We start from the raw sequence: 22,214 nt of genomic DNA, 5'->3' as shown, positions 1-22,214 counted from the left end.
GTTTAATTTCTTCTCTCTGAGTCTCATCCAGGGGATCAAAACAGGAATCACAGTACATACATTCTGACAAGTAGTTTCTTTCCTCAGTCTGCCAATGTATAACTTGTTAATGCAGCTTTATTTAGCACTTTTTCATCCAGAAGTGCTCCTTCTACACCAGTCTCCCCAGTACAAGGTCTTCAGCTCAACTGCCATTGTAATCTCGATGAAGCTTTACATATACCCCCCTCACGTATTCTGACACCTTGCGGTTTATTTCCATTTCCTCACAGTCTTATAGATTTTGTTCTGTCCTGAAATGTCTCCCCCCAAAAATTATCCCCCCAAAAATGTTTTGCTCCTCATTTATTAGAAGCCTAGTTGTATTTTTTTCCTTTACACTTGCAAAAGGTAACTGTTTGCTGTACAGTACATTCTCAGCTTTAAAAATAAATAAATAAATAATTAAATAAAGCATACGTTTTTCAGATTGCCATTTTACTAACAAATTTGCTTCTCTTGTTCTTTCTTTTTTCTTATCTGGTAAGGGGTTTGTAAGCAAGCTGGATGAATTCATTCACTGGTTAAATGAAGCCATGGAAACAACAGAGAATTGGACTCCTCCTAAAGCAGAGACAGACAGCCTTAAACTGTACCTGGAGACACACTTGGTAGGACAAGATTATGCTATGATTGTTATCAGTAACTGAAGTGTTCTGTGCTGCTTTTTATTTAATTATTATTTTTTAATTACTAGCGTACATCTATATTTTAATGTAAGATCTGCAGCATTGCAGTTTGTTTTAATGAATATAACAACAAATTACTTCTGTATTTGAAATAAGTTGTGATTGCTTTTTAGAAATCCAAAATTATGTTGTAATTCAGAAATTACCTCCAAATTTGAAAGAAAATGATGATAGCCAAAGGAAAAAAAAAAAAGAATACTGTTCTTTCTGCTGAATATTCTAGGACTTTTACAACGTTGTAATATTAAGAAAGATTCCTTAATAGTAAGGAACTCATACTATATCCCACAGTTTAACATAGCACAAAGTCATTTAAATAAAATGTTTGAAATAATTATTTCAATCACTTTACTGGATGTGCATTTCTGTCAAGTAATTAATACAACTGTCACTAGCCTTGTTCTTGTGCAAGAAGCTAAAACATTGGGTGGAAGTAGGAAACACTTGGATGAATAATCTTCTGAATACATTACAGGCTAGAATTATAGATTGAGAAATATGTGAAAAACCTCATGAGGCTTTCACTGAATTCTGCCAAGAGCTGCTTCTGGCTATGACAAGATGAAAAAAAAAAACCCTACAATCTGAATTAAACCAAATATTCATTCCTCAAAACCAAAATTGTATGCTGTAAGTAAAGAGTAGAGATAAGTATATTCTTTTCAATTGATAGGTACCTCAATAAGCAAACCACTGTTGCAAAAGGGAGTAATAAAAGAAGGCCACATTAAGAAATTCCCTTTCCCTCTGCTCAAATCGTAGGTACTTTCCAGTGTAAATTAGAAGAAAACCTATTCATGAGCATTATTCCTAGCTGATGAGGTAGACACCGTAGCTGGGTAGACCAGTGCATTAGGTGAACCCACATCAAAAGATCAACACCCGAAGCTCAGATTCATTTCCATTCTCTGATAATATGATGATAAAAAATTACTTGGCAGTCCCAGGAAGTCATTTGATAAGTTACAGGAAGAAATGTCATCTTAATCCCTATTGTAGTACTAGAATGACCATTATAAAATTAATCACTTTTAACTACATACAAAATTAGAAAATAATGGAAAAGTGTTTTCAGAATTTCAGCTATAGAGCAAACTATTTTCTGTCTATTGTTCTTAAGCATCATTGTATAGTGCCTATGAGTAGTAACTAGATACAGTGCGTATTGTGGTAGTCTATAAAATGTAGAATGTACAGTTTTGCCTTACACAGCAGGTTTTGGGTTTATTTATTTATTTTGCAAAGAGTTTGGATTTTTGTCATGTACTAAATGCATTTGCTCCCATATGCTAATGTGGATTCCAAATATGTTTGCAGGTGCTCTGAAGATATAGAGCACATAGTGAGATCAGGCCTCAGAAAAGGCATTGGTGATTTCAGTTTGTTTTCCCCTTGCAACATGAAACTTCTGGAGACATGAGTTTTTATGAGTAGAATTGTAGTTTTCACCTCTGATTGAATAACAAGAAACATACTCAGGCTGTCCTAGAACAGGACGATCACCAGGTTGAGTCTCAGTTGCTGTCAGATTCTTTTTCTGCTTCTTCAATGTGGAGAAGCACACTAGCTATTTTGCAGATTACTTCCAGCTTTGATTTTGGTTCTCTGTGAGGTAAGACGAAAGCCATCTAATGGACTGGAATGTGGACTAGTAGCTAAGAGCTCATTCATTGCTAGGGTCAGTCAGAATAAATGAGTGTGTGTGCACCTTTATACCTCTACTTTCCCCTGTAAGTTCCTAGGCTCCCAGCTGTACTCTGTGTTACATCTGCTGATAACTATTTAAATCTCGGGGTAAAAGAATTATTTTTTGTTGTTGTATTGTGGGAATGTATATGAAATATTTTATGTTTGAAGATGAATATTTAATCAAACAAGGTGGAAGTTTGGGGTGTTCTTTATGTGAAGTAAAATGTCTAAAGGACAGTTCGCTTTCAGTTTGATGGTATTATAATCATTTTCATGGCATGCAGTGTCAGTGAAAAACCATTCCACAATTTGAAAAACAGTAATTATGCCTTTTCCTTTTGAATTTCAGGAACATATGCTATCGCATTCATTTTTATACAGCAGAATTGAATTATTAAAATACAGAACATTTTTACAATGGGAAGATGGAGTTATTTGTATTAATTGGATTGTCAACTTTTCAGTGGCCATTGTCTGACAAAAATCCTAATCTGTGTTTAAACAGAAGTCTTTGAACTAAAAATCACATTGAGCTCAATGTTAAAATTTCCCTTGATTGATCATTGTAAGACAGTGCTGATCAAGGTCTTTGGGAAGGTGCGTACACTGCTCATTTTATTCTTTTGCCAGTTAGGTCATACAGACAGTCCCACTGCCTGAGATTTGTTGAAGTAAAAGGATCTTAACACTTTTAAATTTAGGTTCCAGGCTCATGATCTCTAGTAGCAAACTAATCTAAAAAGGAAAGAAAATGTATTGGCTCTTTTCTGTAAACTGCATCTGCACTATCAAACCTTATAACTATTATTCCTCACTAATGCAAATTTTCTGGTCGTAGAAGGAGTGAAAACCCAGTAGATTAGTATTTTTATTTTTATTAGTAGAGACAAGGCCTTAGCCCTTGGCACAAATTATCAATTTCACCACCTGTGATATTGTTTTGTTGGAAGTATGTTTGTTGCAATAACAGAATTAGTGCCATAAAGAGAGAATATTTTGTATTCATGAATTAAATCTCTGCTGTCAAATTCTAAGAAAAATAAATGTGGGAACAGGAAAGCAGAAGAATGTACTCGTTCTTTTTCTTATTACTTGCTGAGGAAAGTCTTACAGAGGAATTAAGGACAAGGTTGTGAGCATCCCACAAATATTCTAATGTGTAAAGTTGTTAATTGTTTTAGGGTCCCAATGCACACAATTAGTAATGGACTCAATCTTCAATTTATTCATCACTTTTTGTCTTGCTTTTCTATATCCTTGACACTTTGAGAAACAGTGTGATGCAGACACTTCAAGACCGCTTCATTGTCAAAACCAAAAAAACCTCAAACCCTACAACACTTCTTAGAATCTTTGCATGAGGTATTGCTCACATGAGTAGTGAAATCTCTTGAAGATGATGGCCATGTGAGTTTCTGTTACAAGTGTCCCTTAAAAAAATCTTCAGCTTAAATTGTTACACTTGCCCAAACTATTGTTCTAGGTAATTCTTACATCTGATCTGGAAAGATTGTCTTCCCCAGATGTTAATCAGTGCTTTGAAGCATGTATCTAGTATCTATCTCTAAGGTCCCTTCCAACCCGCACGAGACTATGATACTATGATACTATGATGATCTATGCATTGGCCAGCATCCAACAGGAGATACATGCATGAGTCTCTTGGACTGTCTGAAGGTCCCACAGTGAGAGCCCCTGAAGCAATTAGCAGCACTTCTGTGAAGGTGGTGAGACACTCAAACACTTACCTCTTCTCAGGAAGGTCTCTTGTCCCCAGTCAGCCTGTTATCTGTGCAGAGACTAGCTGGGGATGTTCTGGGCCACCAAAGGAATCAGTCATTGTTTTTTGCATGTTTTTGCACACAAACATAGTTCTGATAGCCAAATGCATGACAGTTATTAACCATAGGACACACTGGATTTTCATTCTTATATCACAGTTATAACTGAAGTCTCACCGAATGTCCCACAATGAATAACTATGAGGTTTGATTACTATAAAATTTTCTTCAGACTGAAAGTTAGACTACAGATAGGATAAGATGTGCCAGAACAGGCAATCTTCATCTTGGTTGGTAGTATTCATTGCAAATCTATCTATCTCCCTGATTTTCAGCAGACATTCCTTTACAGTTTTAGGTAACACTGAACATGAAGCTATCAGTGAAAATATGCTCTCACGGGCCCCAGAAATAGTGACAAATTAATATTTCAGTTTTATGAGTCTTCACCATGGAGTAATGTCAGAGGAAATGGTGACGTGGAAATCAGTTCTCATCGAAACCAGTATCCTGAAGGCAGCTCTTGAGAGAAAAGCATCTATCTTGCTGGGTACTGGTGTACTTTTGAAACCGGATAGACTTTCCCACCAGTTCAACAAATAATTCCCTATGTTGCTCTTGAATATTTTAGTTTGCTAAAGTGACCTCTATATGCTTTATTAATAAAGCTATATTGTTTTAGCACAGTAAAGAAGTAAGATAGCAAATAAGGAAATCAAAGGAACCACTGAGGAAAAGGTTTAAATGTAAGGCACTGTAGAATAGGTATGTTCACTGAGACCTGGGATTTTTAAATCTAAATTCTTAAGTTTTTAGTAGTACTCTGTTTTCTTGTTTTGCTCTTGATAGCTTCCAAATTGTGCAACATTGGGTGGCTTTTATGTGTATTTTGCCCAAAGCCATTTCTCTACTGTGTCATACTTAGAACTAGATAGTATAAGACTTTAAAGAAATAGTACAAATGAAGTTTATTTACTCAAACATTTTAATCTTTCTTGCATTATTAATAGATGTGTGCAAGCAATTTTTATTATTATGTTAAAAATATATTTAAGTGGAGTTAAAGGTAGCTAGAAATCTGGAACCAGTAGTCAGGCATTTTTACCCTAAAACTCTTATTCTTCAGAACTTCTGCAAATTAAAGTTCTGAAACATTGTGTATGGGCAACATTTTATACATATATAAATGATTAGATGTATAAAATGAAAATAATCTAAAGTATGGTAGGTGTTCCCGTAATTATGTACTTAATTTCTTATTGTTTGTTGCCACTTGCTGTTTTGAGTAGAACTGTGGCTATAAACTCCCTACATTTAAATTTGCAGTTTGCAGCAGGGCAGATGTTTCACTTTACTCTCATTGCAGCTGTGGATATATGCTGTCCTTAATAAAGATAGGAATTAGTGGATTCCTGTTCCTTTAAGGTAGCACAAAGTGGTTTGCAGCTCATTGAAGAATGGGAGATAATGACCTCCTTAAAAATAAGTCACTGTCTGTACCAAGATTTTTTGTTTGTTTGCTTTAGGCAGGAGTATCATAGAATCATAGAATGGTTTGGGTTGGAAGGGACCTTTAAGACTCATTTAATCATGCAGAAACTATCATTAGTGTTTCAAAAGGATCTGTATGTTGATTCACTCGAGCACTTACTTTTCTTTTGGATAGGAAGTTTGTCATCTCCATTCTTTAAAAAAACAAGCTCATCCTAAAGTGTGGGGGTTTTGAGAATGTTGTTATCTATAGGGAAAAGGAATGGAAGTTTTCCCGCATCTGATAGAAATATTTATGGCTACATCATTTCTCATCACTTTCTTAGCTGTAAACAGCAGACACTTTCATACAGAAATAGGTTGTATTTTTGCCTTTAGGAAATTGTGTTGGTAACATAAAGAAGCTTTTGTGGTTTTTCATGATAACTGATCATCTTATTGCAAGAAGTCTTCTATGTCTAAAAAAAAAATCATTCTTATCTCCCTGGAAAATGCTATTTCCTGAAAAACATCAGTTTAGAGAAGTATTAAATACCTGTTCTCATTGAAAGTGATGTTAAATACACATGCCTTGGGCTAATCTGCTGCCTGTCTTTGTGGTAGCAATAATAATAGTGGTTTTATTAAAGATGTTAAAGCCTCTGAAATGGCTAAGTTATGTGGTGCATTTTTCCTGTATGGATATTTCTGATGTCCATAGCAGCCAATTTAGATTTTTTCCTCAAAATATACAATAGCATCTGCAGGATGATTATGATAAAGAGTTGGAACACTGTGACTGTCCAAATCTCTTGCTTCTTTAAGTACTTAGTTTTAAATCTGTTTGGCCTATTATTAGTTTCAGTTTCTGAATGTCATGCTGTTACCATGAAAGTTCTTCTGTGCATGCATTGGCTTCTGAACCTGTCATTTTATTTAGGAACCAGTCTGCAGAGTACGTTAATCAGATGTAAAAACTAAAATGAGCAGTTTTAAAATAACACATGAAAATAAAAGGACTTAATTGGAGGTTAAAAATGAACTTTAAACAAAAAGAATGCATGTATATTTTCTGTTGTATTATTTAGCTTATAAAATCTGGCAAGAAAATAACCTTTGCTTAAGCTTTTCTGTTTTCTCAGTGAAAATGAGAACATGAGAAAATGAGAACTTAATGCTGTCATTTTAGGTAGTCAGCTGTACCTGTGTTACAGTCCAGAGCCACAGTGTGAACAGTTGCTGATGGTGGGAAAAAGTGTGGGTTTTCAAATGGTTTGGACTGTTCTTTTGAACAATCATTTTCCCAGAGACTGAATGACTTGAATAATGTTGAGTACCACCATGTGTAGGTGCTTTGTACAACCGTGAAGAAAAAAGGATATTGCACCTATGTATATTATTGATGGGTGCAAGCCTCCTCAGCACTCCTTTTCTTCTGTTTGCTGCCAAACCAAATTTCCACAGTTGTGCATGATGGACCATAGGATACCATAGTAAAAGTGAACACTGTTAGCTGGGTGCATCTCTATCCCATTAGTTGTGTTATGATTTACACATACAGTGCACAAAAAGTGTCTTATTTGACAGGAGTGGGGTTGTTACTTAAAATGTTGTTCTTGTTTATTCATCTATCTGAATTACATATTTGTGGAGTAGAGAACATACAGTATTTCACTGGAGTTCTGACTTAAAAGCTTTATAGCAATTGTAGTATAATCTTGGAATGACAATTTGATAATGATCTTTACATTAATTTATCAATGTAGCAACTTTTGAGACACCTTTAGGAAAAAAAGAAACACAACACTTTGATTTGAAACTAATGTTTATTTTATTAATAGACTGTGTAATGATTATGTAGGAACTCAGTTATAATTTATGTCTATTAAAATGTATGCTGTTGCTTGTAGTTTTAGTATGCTGGTATCATGAATGGAAGTTGTGATTGGTAAATTTTTCTCTTTGCATCTCCTGTGAATTTATTTTCCATTTCTTAATTTTACAGATGTATTGGGTTAATAATTTGGAATCTCATGAATTTTATTAGACAAATTTTGCTGAGGAGGCATCAATCCTTAAATTGCATAAAACCTTTTCTCTGCACATGTATAAAAAGAAAATTATATCTGTATTTTATTCCCATAAGATTTTATTCATACCAAAATCCTTCAAGAATTGCTCTAAAACTAGATACCGTTTTTATTTCCAAGATGTGCTTTTTGGTCTTTAAGTTAGTTTATATCCAAATTGTATGTACCCAAGTGGTGGTGTGTTTTTTTTGTTTTTTGTTTTTTGTTGTTTTTTTTTCCTTCTTGTTTCCCGCACCTCCTCCCCCTTAGTAACTCCATATTTGCAAAGGATATCATGCCCCATGAATTTATCTTTGGGTTGTAAAACTCTTTATTTTCTGCATATGGTAGGACAGCATAATATAAACATCTTTGTTTAAATAGTTGTTTTTGCAAGTGGTAGGTCTGCAGGTGGAAAAGACGTACTTAGAAACATATGAAATCAGCAGTCAAATGTCATCTAGATAGAAAAAGCAGTCAGAAGACACTGATTTTTGAAGATTATTTCCTGAGTGTTTCTAGAAATTCAGAAAGGATCAAGGACGGTTGTCCAGGGTTGACTATTAGATGTGTGGCTCACCCTGCTTATGACCATTTTGTCCATTTGACTTCCTACCTTTGCACTTCCATCACTTATTGTCTGTTGATAATAACGAAACTAAGACTTGATTTGGGAAGCGTTAAGTTAACATTTTATTAAAAATGTGTATTATGTAGACATGCAATAACGAATAGAAATTTATGTAGTGAAACTCAAAAAAGAGATTAGAATATGCAGCAGAAAAAATTGCATGAGCTTAGAATATGAAATATTGATATATCTGCTAAAATAGCTTAAGATTTCTATCCTAAATTGGCAAAAAGGCTTGTAGAGCTGAGATGACTGTCCTTTTTTCTGATATCTAGAACTATGCATTTCAAAACTTGGGTAAATTGCCTAAGTGATGACAAATTCAAGGAGGAACAAGAAACAGAAATTGGAGGCCCTAAGTTATTTACAGAATCAGAGAAGTGCAGGGGTTGGAAGGGACCTCTGGAGATCAATCCCCTAGTCCAATCCCCTTCTAAAGAAAGTTTCCTACAGCAGGTCGCATGGGAAAATGCCCAGGTGGGTCTTGAATATCTCCAGAAAGAGAGACTCCACCACCTCTCTGGGCAGCATATTTCAGTGCTCTGTCACCTTCAAAGTGAAGAAGGTTTTTTTGTTTGTTTGTTTGTTTGTTTTTTTCCTTCTTATGTTCACATGGAACTTCCTACGTTCCAGTTTGGGCTTATTGCCCCTTGTTCTGTTGCTGGTTCCACCTTCCTGACACCTTCCCTTTAGATATTTATTTAAGGGTAGGAAAGCCGTGCTATTCACATTTAAGAGGTAATAAAGGGGCAAAACATTGATTTCCAAAAACTGTAATGTCAGAGGCTGTGGGCAGAGAAAAGAGATGAGGTGGTTTCACAGAGGTGTAAGTTATTGCTGGACTACTTGGAATAGAGCCTGCCCCTTCGCATGTAGGGTCTGGCTGGTCAGAAACTCTGTGTAACGTGAAAGACTTAGGGTATTGCACTGTCAGCTCGCTGCATTGGAGTCCTCACTTCTGCATCTTTTGCAGTCGAAATTTAAAGGTCTCCAGGGATCAGAGCTTTCACTGTTTCCCTTAGGAGATTATTACACAATCTAATAGATCTGGCTTTCAAGGGAAATTTCCCTTGTATTTATCTTAAATTTTCTCTCTCTTAATTTAATTCCATTAGTCTCATCCACTGTATCCTCTTATAATGTACTGTGCTAACAAGTCTTCTTTCTGCTTGGCATTCAAATTAGAATCATTGACTCACCGAATATCCAGAGTTAGAAGGAACCCACAAGAATCACTGAGTCCAGCTCCCGGCTCCCCACAATTTATGTTCATATAAAAACGATAGTGATATCTCTTTCTCTTAATCATCATTTAGTCGGTCTTCTTTGTTTCTCATAGTCTTCTGCCATTTAGACCTTTTAACACATTTTGCTTCCTCTTCACAAAACTTCCACCAGTTTCTCTGTTTATAAATATGCTTGGACAAAAAGTTCAGTTGAGACAAATGAAAGTTGGAGAATATGCATCACTGATTGAAAGCTAAAATCATCAGAGAAGTTTCTGTAATTGTCCTATACTGGACATTTTGACAAGTAGAAAAACTTTTTTTTTTTCCTGTTGCCCTGAAGTTACTTTGTATTTATATAGCTTAAAACTGAATATGTATTACATAGAGCACAGGTTACTTCCCAGTTCACAGCACAAATTTTGTCAGAAGTCTGGTAGTGCTAACAAAGTATCTTCAGTGTCTTTAGAACAAAGCTGTACCAGAACTGCTTTATTCAACAGAGTGACAAATATTTGCAAAAATGTTACAGAGAAGGCATATGTGAGCAGAGTAGGTCTCCAAAATTAATCAGCGTGCTGGTTCATGTTGTATGACTGCTGGTACACCTCAAGAAAAAGAGGTATCAGTTGTATCCAAGTTGATCATGCATCTTAATATTATGATTGAATGGTGAGTTGAAGTGCTTCTTAAGGTTCACTGTCTTGATCTGGCAATAGGCATGTAGAGCTGTGTCATTTGAACTGTTCTATGGTTTTTAGGTTCACATGATATCAGACTGCTTACATGTCTTTCAGAGACAGAAATTACACAAGAAATACTTAGTTGGACATACAATGAATTAAAAAAAAAAAAAAAAAAAGGCATATGTTTATAGAAAGTCTATGTATCCCTGGGAATAAAAGGATTTATTGGTTGACTGTCCTTACTGAGGATAAGAATAGGTGAAGACCCCAGCTGTGTTTTACCAAATTATGAGGATTTATTAAGAACAGAGGGTTGTGAGACAGTGAAAGATTGGGAATCAGATGCTCAAAATGTATATAGCATGTGAAACCTGTATAACAGAGTTTTCCAAATTTAAATATCTGAAGCCAGAAAACAAATCCTCAAGGGAACTACCAAAAATATTTTTTTCAGATATTCTTCCACAGTTGTGCAGACAATAAGATGTGAGGAAAGATTAGAATATGTTGGGAATACAGTCTTTTTCTTTTTTTCTTTTTCTTTTTTCTTTTTTTTTTTTTCTTTTTCTTTTTTTTTCAGAGCAGAGGACAGTTAAATTTTATTTAAAAAATAAAAATAAAAGGAAGTCTCAGGGCATTCAGAGACTTGTGTAGATCAGGAGATGCTGCTTTTTTCCTATTGTGATTCTGGAGCATTCATAGAATGCTGGTTGGAAGAGACCTCTAAGATCTTCTAGCCCAGCTGTCCACCTACCACCAATATTTTCTCACTAAACCGTGTTCTTTAGTACCACATCTAAACATTTCTTGAACACCTCCTGGGACAGTGATTCCACCACCATCCTGGGCAGCCCATTCCAGTACCTGACCACTCTCTTTGACAGAAGAATTTTTTCCTAACATCCAACCTGAATCTCCCCTGATGCCCTCTGGTCCTATTGCTAGTTACATGGGAGAAGAGGCCAACCTCTGCTTGGCCACAGCATCCTTCCCAGTAGCTGTAGAGAGCTCCCTTTATCCTCCTCTTCTCCAGACTAAATAATCCCAGTTCCCTCAGCCACTCCTCACATAACTTGTTCTCCAGACCCCTTATGAGCTTCTTTGCCCTTTCCTAGACACACTGCAGGGCTTCAGTATGTCTTTCTTGTAGTGAGTTGCCCAAAAGTGAGCACAGTACTCAAGGTGCAGCCTCACTAGAGCTGAATACAGAGGGACAATCACCTTCTTTGTCCTTTCTGGCAACCCTATTTCAGATAAAAGCTAGGATGCCATTGGCTTTCTTGGCTACCTGGTTTTGTTATCCAGTGAATCATCAGGTTTTCTAAAACTCAGGGCTTAGCTTCATTTTTTGAAGCAGAGCTCCTTTGCCTCCATGTTGTCACCAGGAGACAGCACTCCTGGAACTTAATACTTGTCACTTTTGGAGTCTTTATTTACAGTTTCTATCTTCAATAAAATGGTGTGATACTTGTCTCTCTTTTGTGCTAAATAAGAACAGTTGATAGTTATATGTTGGTGTATGGTGACTATAGGAAATAAGTGCAGAGAACTTCATAAGGTAATTTTGCTTGTTGCAGCTTGTAAACTGCATTATATATCCTTACTGCTAGGGATGACATTAATGTGTTGTTTTAAAAGCAGCTGCCAGGCCATTGCCCATGCATTTTCCATAATGTATATGTGCTCATGTATGATATTTAGACTGCTCCATAGCTGCAAATGTGTCTGGAAAAATGGCTGTGATTAATTGACTTCCCTTTTCTTCTCCTTTCCTCTTCTCAGATGCAAGAGCTCAGTTCATTATCAGGGAAGATCAGAGGAGAGGAACAGAGTACCTAGGTCACACGTTGTTAGAGTTACAAATTTCCAAATGCCCTATGTAAAGAGTAGGGAATGGGAAATATCCAGGATGGGAGAAGTCCTCTGTTTGAAGGCCCTTCTACATTACAACTGTTTGCTCTGAATTTGCTTTTTTCTGTGTAGATTTGTATATATGTATATAAATATAGGTAGATTTACATATAAATGTAATATTATTACACTGTCAACTCTGCCTTTTTTATGTGTCACATTTTCAGTCAGGTGATCATGAGGAACCATGAGCACTGATGCACTCTTTCCAGTGTTCCTTGTCCACTTCTTTTTGTTAGGAAATTTTCACTCATAAGAACTTATATATATATGCATGCAATTTGAAAGCCAAAACTCACACTTCAGTACATCAGCTGACAACATCCTTTGCTTCTGTTGCTATTTATACTTAAAAAAAATAGTTTGCTCCTTTTGATGTGTATGTGCTGATAAGAGTTTATTTCTGCTAAATTTTATGTATGTTCACAGTATTTGTGGCACGCATAATTTATCCATAAAATCAGAATTTTGTGCAAGGAGAATATTGCTAGTCAGAACCCAAAGTTTGGCTCCATCTTTATTCATCATATTTTACTTCTTCAGTTAACATTATTACTGGTTAATAGGTGCACCTGAAAATCAAGCTGTATTGTAGTATCTGGTGCCTTATGTTAAATGAATCTTTTATAGGACAGAAAGTCCTGTTTTTTTCCTAATGAAAAAGAATACCTCATCTTTTCCAATTTTCCTGTCAAACACATCCACATCATCTTGAGACACTACCACATCCAGCTGCATCTATACTCAACTTCAATTATATGAAATTAGACAACGTACTCTCAGGTCCTTTAGGTTCCCTTTTGCTGTGTGAGGCACACGCATAGTGCATTTCCTGTGAAGTGCATGATTATAAACTATTCAGTACAAGCCTGTTTTAAGTAAACAGTAAATTAAATATTGTCAGTGCTTGTTCAGACAGGCTTTTATAAAGGGAAAAGAACTTCTAGGTTCGGGTTCGTAAATCTCTAGATTTAAGAACAGGCCAGTCAAATTTCAGGCATCATTTTTCCTTTTTAACTTGGCTCACCAGTTGTTCAACAGCTGGTTCACAACATTATTTTCCGATGCTTATACGTGGAAAACTGGAATAGGCAAAATGCTGAAGGTACTCAATTTCAGTGGAAAATTCTCAAAAATATTCTGTTGCTAACTGTCAGGTAGACTGCTGCTTGAAAGACTGCTAAGGGTCTACATTTCAATGTTCCTCTTTCAACCATGACAAATATAGTGAAAAAACATCATTTTGTTACAGTTGTGGCTATATTATTTTCTGTTATGCCAATCAACCTGACTACAGGCGTTAGGGCAGAAGAAATATGGTCACTTTCCTAAGATATGAGGACTTCTAAGTATTTTTCTGGTATCTTCAGTACTAGAATACTTGGTAGTATGTGGAGAAATATAAATAAGCTTTATAAAATCCAGAAGCTACAAATCTGCACTCACAAAGTCTACTTTAATCACTGCCAGTTAATTCATTCCCAAGAAAAAGCAAAACTCTTTTCTTCCAGGGAGTCAAATATTGTTTTCATTCATTCTGTAGGCATTTCAAAGAGAACAAGGGTTGCATGTGTGTGTTCAGGGCTGCATGATTGATGATTAAATATAGCAAGAACTCCTTTCTTTATTGTATTTTATTTCTCTTTCTTTCATGCAAGTATGAGTGAGAAACTCTGCCAACTAATTCACAAATTATTCCAACTAAATTATCAGTGGTGTACAAAATGTCATAACACAGTAGATTGTGTTTCCAGTTCATCTTTCTATTAACAGCTTTCAGTACAATAAAAAAGACACAAAACTGAACAACTAATAAAAATATTAGAGCAAAAAGGATGAAAAATACTTGCTTTCAAAATTAAGAATGTAGAGATCTAAAGCAATGTGATCTGTTCTTTGAAAATGGATTTGAGAGCTAATGCTGAAATAATAGAGTCGTATGAGTGTACATAAGGCCAATATGTTCAATGCTGTTATTTTTTTATAGTTTCATAAATAGTTGTATCACCAACATTTCAAAGAAATCTGAAAAAACAGAGCTCATATGTGATGACATAAATTCAGCGTATTTTATAGGACGCTGTTACTCCAGATATAACCTACAGGTTGTGACTTTTCATAAAAGCTAATGAATTTCTAGATTTGTCAGCTGTTTCAGCTCAGATGTACTTTGCTGATCTAATGGAAACATTTTGAGCCCAGATCCAAAATATCAATAGCTTTTAGTATCGCAGATTAGTTGGGCTATTGGGTAAATGGGGATGTGGTTTTTGATAAAAAACAGTAGTTTTGTATGTGTGTTTTATAAGAACTGCCTCTTCAGTGTTTGATTCTGAGATTTTTCTTTTTTTTTCTTTTTTCTTTTCTTTTTTTTTTTTTTCGTACAGAGTTTTAAGTTGAATGTTGATAGCCACTGTGCTTTAAAAGATGCAGTGGTAGAGGAAGGACGTCAACTTCTTGAGCTTATTGTATCTCACAAATCAGGTAAATCCTTCTGAAATATTGCAAGTCTTTATATCTCCAGACTATTAAAGAATGAAGAAGCATTGCTGTAAATTACTGCATATATTCACTTCCTTATGTATTATTAATATTTGCATTATCAGATTGACCTTCAAGATTTATAAATGTTTCATATACTGCATACAATGCAGTGATACTTATAAAATGAAATACTGCCTGCAAATAGTCTGTTCATTTTATTTTGGTCTTGCTGCTCAGTTGAGTTTCAATTGAAATCACATCAGTGAAAACTTTACATTGACACATTCTTTGATGTAGGTGCTATGGAAATAACATTAAGATAATGAATTAGGATTTGAAATATATAGATATATATTTTTACATATTCTGTATGGGTAATTGCATTGGTAAAACTTTATTACATGATTTTAATATATTTATGAGGAATAGATTAAAATTAAAAATGCCTTTTTCCTTTGGTTAGGCTTGTCTTTTTCTGCAGGGTCCTTAAATTGAGGGGAGGGGAGAGAGATGCTGATATCCCTTTCTCTTTCCCCACTAACCCCTATATTTTTAAATATTTGCACAACTTGTATGGTAATAGGGTCTTAATCAGCATATATTGCTAGGTAATGCCATCTTTGTCTTGCATGCATTTCACCTGAGTAGAGGTTATCCCCCCTTTTACAATTTTCTGATTGTGTTATACATTGTGCCCCTTTTGTTTCACAGACTCAGGCAGACCTCTGTAATGTTAAAGCTGTAGGAAGTCACTGACTGCTATGCATAGACCAAAAGGGTATAGAAGCTGTAGCAGAGAAGGGTACAGCATGTCATGCTATACTTGGAAAGTTGTAATATGTAAACTACTGATAATGTGAACTGATGAAGGTAGGAAAAAAGATGTTTGGTAGATTATGATATGTTTAAGGATTAGATATTAGAGGGTGAGCTTACCAAAGCTTTTCCTATTGCAGTCACAGTTTATGCGGGATTTTCCTTTTCTTAAAACCTTTGGCATAAACACAATAAAAATTTAAAATGATGATCAAAATAAATTTTACCCTATAGCATTATTTACAGTGTGGACAATAGTAATGCTTGTACTAATTTCTGAGAAAATACACTAAATTTCACGTTCTGTTTATTTAAATATCCTGCTAATTCTTTGATTAAGAAATAATATTTAACGATGAAATTGAGCTTACAACTTATTTTTTTTCCCTTCGTTTTGGAGAAGGACTGAAGGACATGCTGCAGATGATTGCAAGTCAATGGAAGGAGCTACAGAGGCAAATCAAACGGCAACACAGCTGGATTCTTAGGGCTCTGGATATCATCAAAGCAGAGATACTGGCTACTGATGTGTCTGCAGAGAATGAGGAAGGGACTGGGAGCCCTAAGGTAAGTGGCTTGAAGTTTGCCTTATTTCCTCTTATTTCCGTCTTCTTTTGAACTAGGCACCACTGAAGTTTTCTTTCCACCCTAAGGCTTTTCATTTCTACTGGGTAAACTTTTTTTTTTTTTTTTTTTTTTTTTTCCTATAAACAAAATGAAATGCCTTTCTCTGAAACAATAAAAAAATCTTAGAACTTTCAAGTTTTCCTGGAAGACCTTTCTCATTTTGTGCAGAGTGACATGAGGGGGAACATAAAACATTTAGTAAACAAAACATAAAGCATCTTTAACATGAATAATCAGAATGGTTTTAAATTGTTTTGTTGCAACTATAAATCACTATAATCAGTGCAATCACTCAGCTCTGACATCCATTAGCCGCTTGGTTACAGCAAATTAACAAAGAAGAGAGAAAGTGATTCATTATCTCATTCCTGTTAATGACTATCAGATGCATTGCTTAATTAGGGGATGGCCATTGTAGTGGGAAGAAGGTCATATGCCTTTTCACAAATCTTTTTCCTCTAAGTCTTCCATAATAGTGCATGTGCTGAATACAACAAGTACTTCAAGAATAAAGTATTGACACCTATAACCATTTTGTGGATATTAATTATCAAAGAGGGCTGTGTTTCTTACCAGCTGCTGAACTTCAAACTTCTAAGAGCACTTTGAATACAATGTGTACTAATTCAAATTAGCACAAGCAGTGAAAGGACACTGCACAAACCACAAACTTATGGCATAGGGTCCCTGCCCTTGTATTAATATTAATAGAAAAGATGGTTGAGAGGTGGTGGTGGAAGGTGCAATGTGTTTTTTCCATTGCATCCTAAGCAGGAGGGAGTCTAGTAACTCTAAGATTTTGGCATGCTGCAGCCTGAAATCAAGTTTCCTGTTTCTAGAAATAAGAGGCGCTTGTACTGAGTAGATTTGATCTGGGAACTAGACAATTCTTTGTATTGGTATTCACTGCTTTCTAGAGATCAGTCTAGTTTTTGGCTAGAATGTTGCTGAATGTTCTGATATTTTCTCATAATACAAGAAAAAACTATAGGCAGGAAATGCTATTTGAACTAATATGGCTAGTCACTTATGTGGTCCAAAATGATCCAGTATCTCATAGTTTTTTAGTTTAGGAATTAGGTGGTGGAGCAATTCTTGGTTTTCACACTTAGGTAAACAACTTAGCCCAAAGTTGTCTTTACCCCCCAGTAATATATCCCTGTGCCTCTGAACAGCTTCTCTCTTCTGTGGCCACACACCTAACTGCTCTGTCAAATTCATTACATAAAAAGTGTTCTAAAATCCAGCTTGATTTTGCTGTGAAAATTATGGAAATCTGAACATAGAATGATTACATTTAAATATTTGGTTAAAAAGTGAATGTAAAAATGAATGTATAGATTTTGTTTCAGTATTTTCTTATGAGGATAGGTAGCTGCTCCTTGCCTAACCCTTTTTATCATAGAGATAGGAACCTGAAGCAATACTTTTGTGACAACATCTGTATAAATAAAACCAGAATTTTCAGTTTTTTTCATTAATTAAATCATATTCCTATATGGTTCTTGTAGGTATGGGCAGTAGTGCTGTCAAATATACTTATTCATGCTGAAAGATTAACTAAAATTAAAATACAGTTGGTATTACAACTGTAGATTTCAGTTTGCATTTATTTCAAAAGCCAAAAGGAACCTGAGAAGTATAATAGAAAATCTGAAGATTATATCTAGAGGGTATTTTTCTTTTTTGACTTGTTTGAGAAACTACAGAAACAGTGTTGGCATTAGAAATCTGTGAAGAAATAGGAAAAGGAGGAATTTCAAAGACCTTAGGAAACCTTTCCCTTAGGAGTTTTTAAATGTGTTTTTATAGCTCTATGGCATCTTTTCTGCAAGGAATAGAGTTGAAAGGAGAGAGGGAGATTCTGCACTCTAGAAATACATCATAAACATTTGTATTGAAGAATTCATGTTTTGCTTATGAGATTATTTATTTTATTGTATGTATTTTTCATGGCAGCTTGTATTTTTGAATTCAGTGTAGCAATTGCTGTAGAAGACTTGAGGGTTTTTAAATATTTCTGATACCTAAACTCTTCTAATATACTGAGTTCTTTGTATTAGCTCTTAGAAATGCAGTAAGATTTCCTTTTACATATTTACCAAAACTGTTACTTTGTCATGTTAATAAATAAATTTAAAAAAATTACTACTTTATTCATCTTAAATTGGATTTTGTAGATTTTGAGTTTTCTACTCCACTGAGAAATACCTTTAAAAATAAATCTCAGAATTGCCATTATGCATTTCAACAAGATATGTAATCTAACTTCACTACCTATGTTTCATATGATATGTATGTCATCCTTTTAGAAGGACAGTTATTTAGCAATAAGGGATTTCTTCTGATAGTAAGTAATGTTCCAAAATACCTGGAAATGAGGAGGAATATTTGTGTCCACCATGTGCATATCTGCTTTTTTCCATCTTCTCGTGGGGTCTCAGACTGCTTGTTTTATAACTGACATCTTAGTGTGGCCAGTAGCTCTCCATCAAGAAAGGCCTATGGGAACAGTATTGCTGTCAATAAACAGTGGTAATGAAAAATAATGCAATGTACTTTATGTACTTTGAACCAGTGAGTGTTACTGCCCTAGTATGATACTGGCCTATTTAATTCCTGGTTTAGTTCATTGCTTACTTAGAAATCTTAATGGCATTTGTCCAAAATGAACATTTAACTTCATTCAAAGTTGTATGAAATAGTGCCACATACAAGTTTGATTTTCAGTATGTTTTTGGACAATTAGCTCATGTCCATAAGTTTCAGCTGTGTGATTTTATTCTGCAAGAAAAGATTTCAGGGCATAACATCAGAAATTAAGCTAGTAGATTAAAAGAAAATAGTATACTCTAGAAATATGAATGTAGTCTATACTTCTGGACTTACTCCTTTCCAGAATTATTACTGTATTATTGAAAAAAAAATTGTACTTCTGTATTCTAGCTTCAGAGTAATAACTATAAGAACGTGCCTAGTGCTTAGGACATTGAAATTTTGCTTAGTTGTCACAGGTAAAAAACACTCCTGGGAAGATTGTCTTACCTCTATAAAGACTATGTCTGTCAGTATGTTAATGATAGAAGCAGTAAACATTTGAGGAACATTAGAAGATGTGAAAACTTTAAATAAGGTAAACCTAGAATAGTCAAATTGGTAGATAGATCTACTCAAGTGTTGGAAGTGGTTAAACAAACATCTGTCTAAATGGAAAAAGAAGACCAGCGTAATTTCCCCTTCATATGTAATTAAACATCCCACGTTTTCAGCATCATCTCCCACTCAGTTGTGCATAATCTTACAGTTTTCAGCCATTCTAAACAAAGTCTTCCATATACAGAAAAGTGATTTGCATAAAAAGAAATGAAAACTTGCTGAAGCTATTTAATATCTAACCACAGTTTACAATTCTGGGAACTGTCCTTGACAGTTTTATAGTGACACTGGTCTCAGACCTAGTGGGTGATAAATAATAAACACTGTAGTCAGGAACAATTACATGCTGTTCAGTATTATGAGACTAAATTTGCAAAACGGAGAACAAAGAGAGGGGATGCTCAACCTTTCTTCCTAAGAAAGATGCTGTAGCCCTTTAATCATCTTTGTGGCCCTCCTCTGAGCTATATCCAGTTGTTCCAATTGTGTAGGGAACCTGCTTTGGCAGGGGGGTTGGACTTGATGATCTCTAGAGGTTCCTTCCAACCCCTGCAATTCTGTGATTCTGTGATTCTGTTCTGCGTTCTTATGCTGGGGGCTGCAGGCCTGGACACAGTACTGCAGATGATGCCTCACAAAGGTGGAGTGAGAGAATTCAGTATCTAGTGCTTTCACTTACATGACTACTTTGAAAACTGAATTTTTTTTGGTGTAGTCTTTGTTGGAGTATTGCAGGTAGAATGGCTCCACTTAGAAGTTGTTAGATGGTACATTCTTTTATTTAGTTGCTCCTGGCAAAAGGGCAGGAATAGGATATGCTAGAGGGATCATTTTACTTAGACTGATGAAGTTTCCTAAGTCACAGGAGACTTCTAAAACTTTACACTCAAAACTGAATTTATTTCTCTTGCAGTCTCTCTTCCCCTCTTCCATGTTCACAAGTTGAGAATCTGATGCATACATTAAATCCTGTATCTTGTGTACTAAAATGGCAAGTAACTAGTGATCACTCAATCAGTTACAATTTGATAGATAATGAAATGAAAATCAGACTTAAATCTCTGGCATTGAACATATATCTTGAAAGGGACTTTTGTCTGATGATACACATACTGATCTGGACTCTGTTTATTTCATGGCTTAATAAAGTATTTTCTTGGAAAATGAATGGATACGGAGAGTTGGTGCTGGTGATTTAGTAGAGGGCATTTTCTCTAATGTGTTCACAAAGAGCAACATTCCCATCTAGACATGAGAAAGTTATCTGCCTTTACTGCAACACCTTGCAGATCCGACAGTGAACCAAAATTCCAAACGTCTTTATCCACACCTTCTTCTAGCACAGTAGTTACCATCTGCCATCTAAATTCTTTGCAGACTAAGCTGAATGTATTTGTGTCTTCCGTTCGGAACAACTGCAGAGCACTGGGTACAGTTAAATGGTTACTACTTTTCACTGCTGAATATCAGTACATTTCTGGAACAGAGTTATTTATTGACAAAACTTGTGCTTTGCCAAGAAAGCTTCTCTCTTTATCATACTTTGAAGGGAAATTTTCTTCAGATAAGCAGAAGCTTTCAAAAACCCATACAAAACCAAAGAAGTCATATAATCTCTGTACAGAATGTTTCCTATAGATTTCTGACTCAGAGCAATCTTAAACTGATATGTTACAAACAGAATAATATTCACCAAAACCTTCTCTTCATCATAAAAAAGCGAAGATTCTTCTCCCTTCTATTTTCTATGTAACTTGCCATACAGAAATTATAGAGTAGAGCAAGTTCTTGCTTAGTTAAAATGCTTCAACTGGGCAGGTGGTTTTGGGGTGAAAATTATGACTTTCCAATCTTGTAGAATTTGACTTTCAGGGTCATTAAACCAAGGTGCTTTTTTAAAAAAGCTCTGTAAAGCTTCTCTATATCACTAGTAAATATATATATTTTGTTACGCTTTCATGAAACTGTTTCCCTGAAGTCTGATGTTAAGCAAACTTGGCTTCCATTTGAGCTCAAATATAGTCTTCTGTATGACACTACTTCCTGGTACATGACATAATTTTAATAAACTTCAACAAGCCAGATTTCTAAAACTGTTCCAGAGCTCTTCATAATTTTCTATTTAATCTAAAAGTTACCTCTCTGGTTTATTAAGCTGCATACCAAGTATAAAATGTAAGAAGCCAAATTGCATCCACAATTAGGTACAGTATTCAATCCTGTTATAAAATATATGCACATTTTTAATCCAACATATTCTAATATTTACTGCGAAAAAATTGAAAGCTGTATAGCAACTGAAAATGTGAACAAGGACTGCAACATCTCTGTGGTCTTATGCTTCTGTATTTTTCACAGATTGGTGATTCCAGATATTGTGTATTGATTACATTTTGCTAACCCTAGACTCTTCAACTGACCATCACTTTTAATTGAAACAGTTATGCTGAAACATTTAGTAGCAAAGATATTACAAATTTTGACTTTTAGAATAGGAAGTCTAGTTTCTATCAAAGCATAGATCAAGTTCAGTTTGAAAGATGTTTTAAATCTAAATCACTCCACTGAGAACAAGTTCAGACTGAGAACTTGATGAGAACAGATATTTAAACTGCCATATGCCCAGGGGGCAAATTTTATCATAATGCTATTTGCATCTCTGAACACTATTATCTGAAACTCTGAAACTATATTAGGCTGTTGTAACTTTACATGTGGACGAACTCTGACAAGTTTTATTTGGCCAGAATTCCTAATTGGGTTTGGCCTACATTTGAAAATGTAGAAACATGAGTGCATGTGTGAGTATGAGCACATTTATCTTAAATCAGTTAATCTAAGTATTAACTACTTAATGGCATTTGTTTTATGTTTTTGTCTGTGTCCTTTCTACTTTCTCACTACAACTGTACTGATGCATTTTGTTCTGTAATTTTTAAT

General features: G+C 35.1%; 1 protein-coding gene across 2 annotated transcripts in view; it reads left to right on the top strand.

Annotated features, from left to right (window-relative positions):
- The window catches only part of AKAP6 (A-kinase anchoring protein 6), a 259,761-nt gene that overhangs the window by 108,338 nt on the left and 129,209 nt on the right, over positions 1 to 22,214 (top strand). The window contains exons 6-8 of one of the 2 annotated variants that reach the window (XM_032444906.1): positions 528 to 650; positions 14,579 to 14,675; positions 15,895 to 16,058. In XM_032444906.1, coding sequence (XP_032300797.1) covers positions 528 to 650; positions 14,579 to 14,675; positions 15,895 to 16,058 — 384 coding nt within the window. Of the gene's footprint in view, positions 1 to 527; positions 651 to 14,578; positions 14,676 to 15,891; positions 16,059 to 22,214 lie in introns of both variants that reach the window. The other variant, XM_032444905.1, reaches the window with a different exon arrangement.

Source organism: Coturnix japonica, chromosome 5 (assembly GCF_001577835.2).
Source record: "Coturnix japonica isolate 7356 chromosome 5, Coturnix japonica 2.1, whole genome shotgun sequence".
Classification (NCBI taxonomy): domain Eukaryota; kingdom Metazoa; phylum Chordata; class Aves; order Galliformes; family Phasianidae; genus Coturnix; species Coturnix japonica.
The sequence above is the reverse complement of the archived record's forward strand: the minus strand, read 5'-3'. Positions and strand labels throughout refer to the sequence as shown.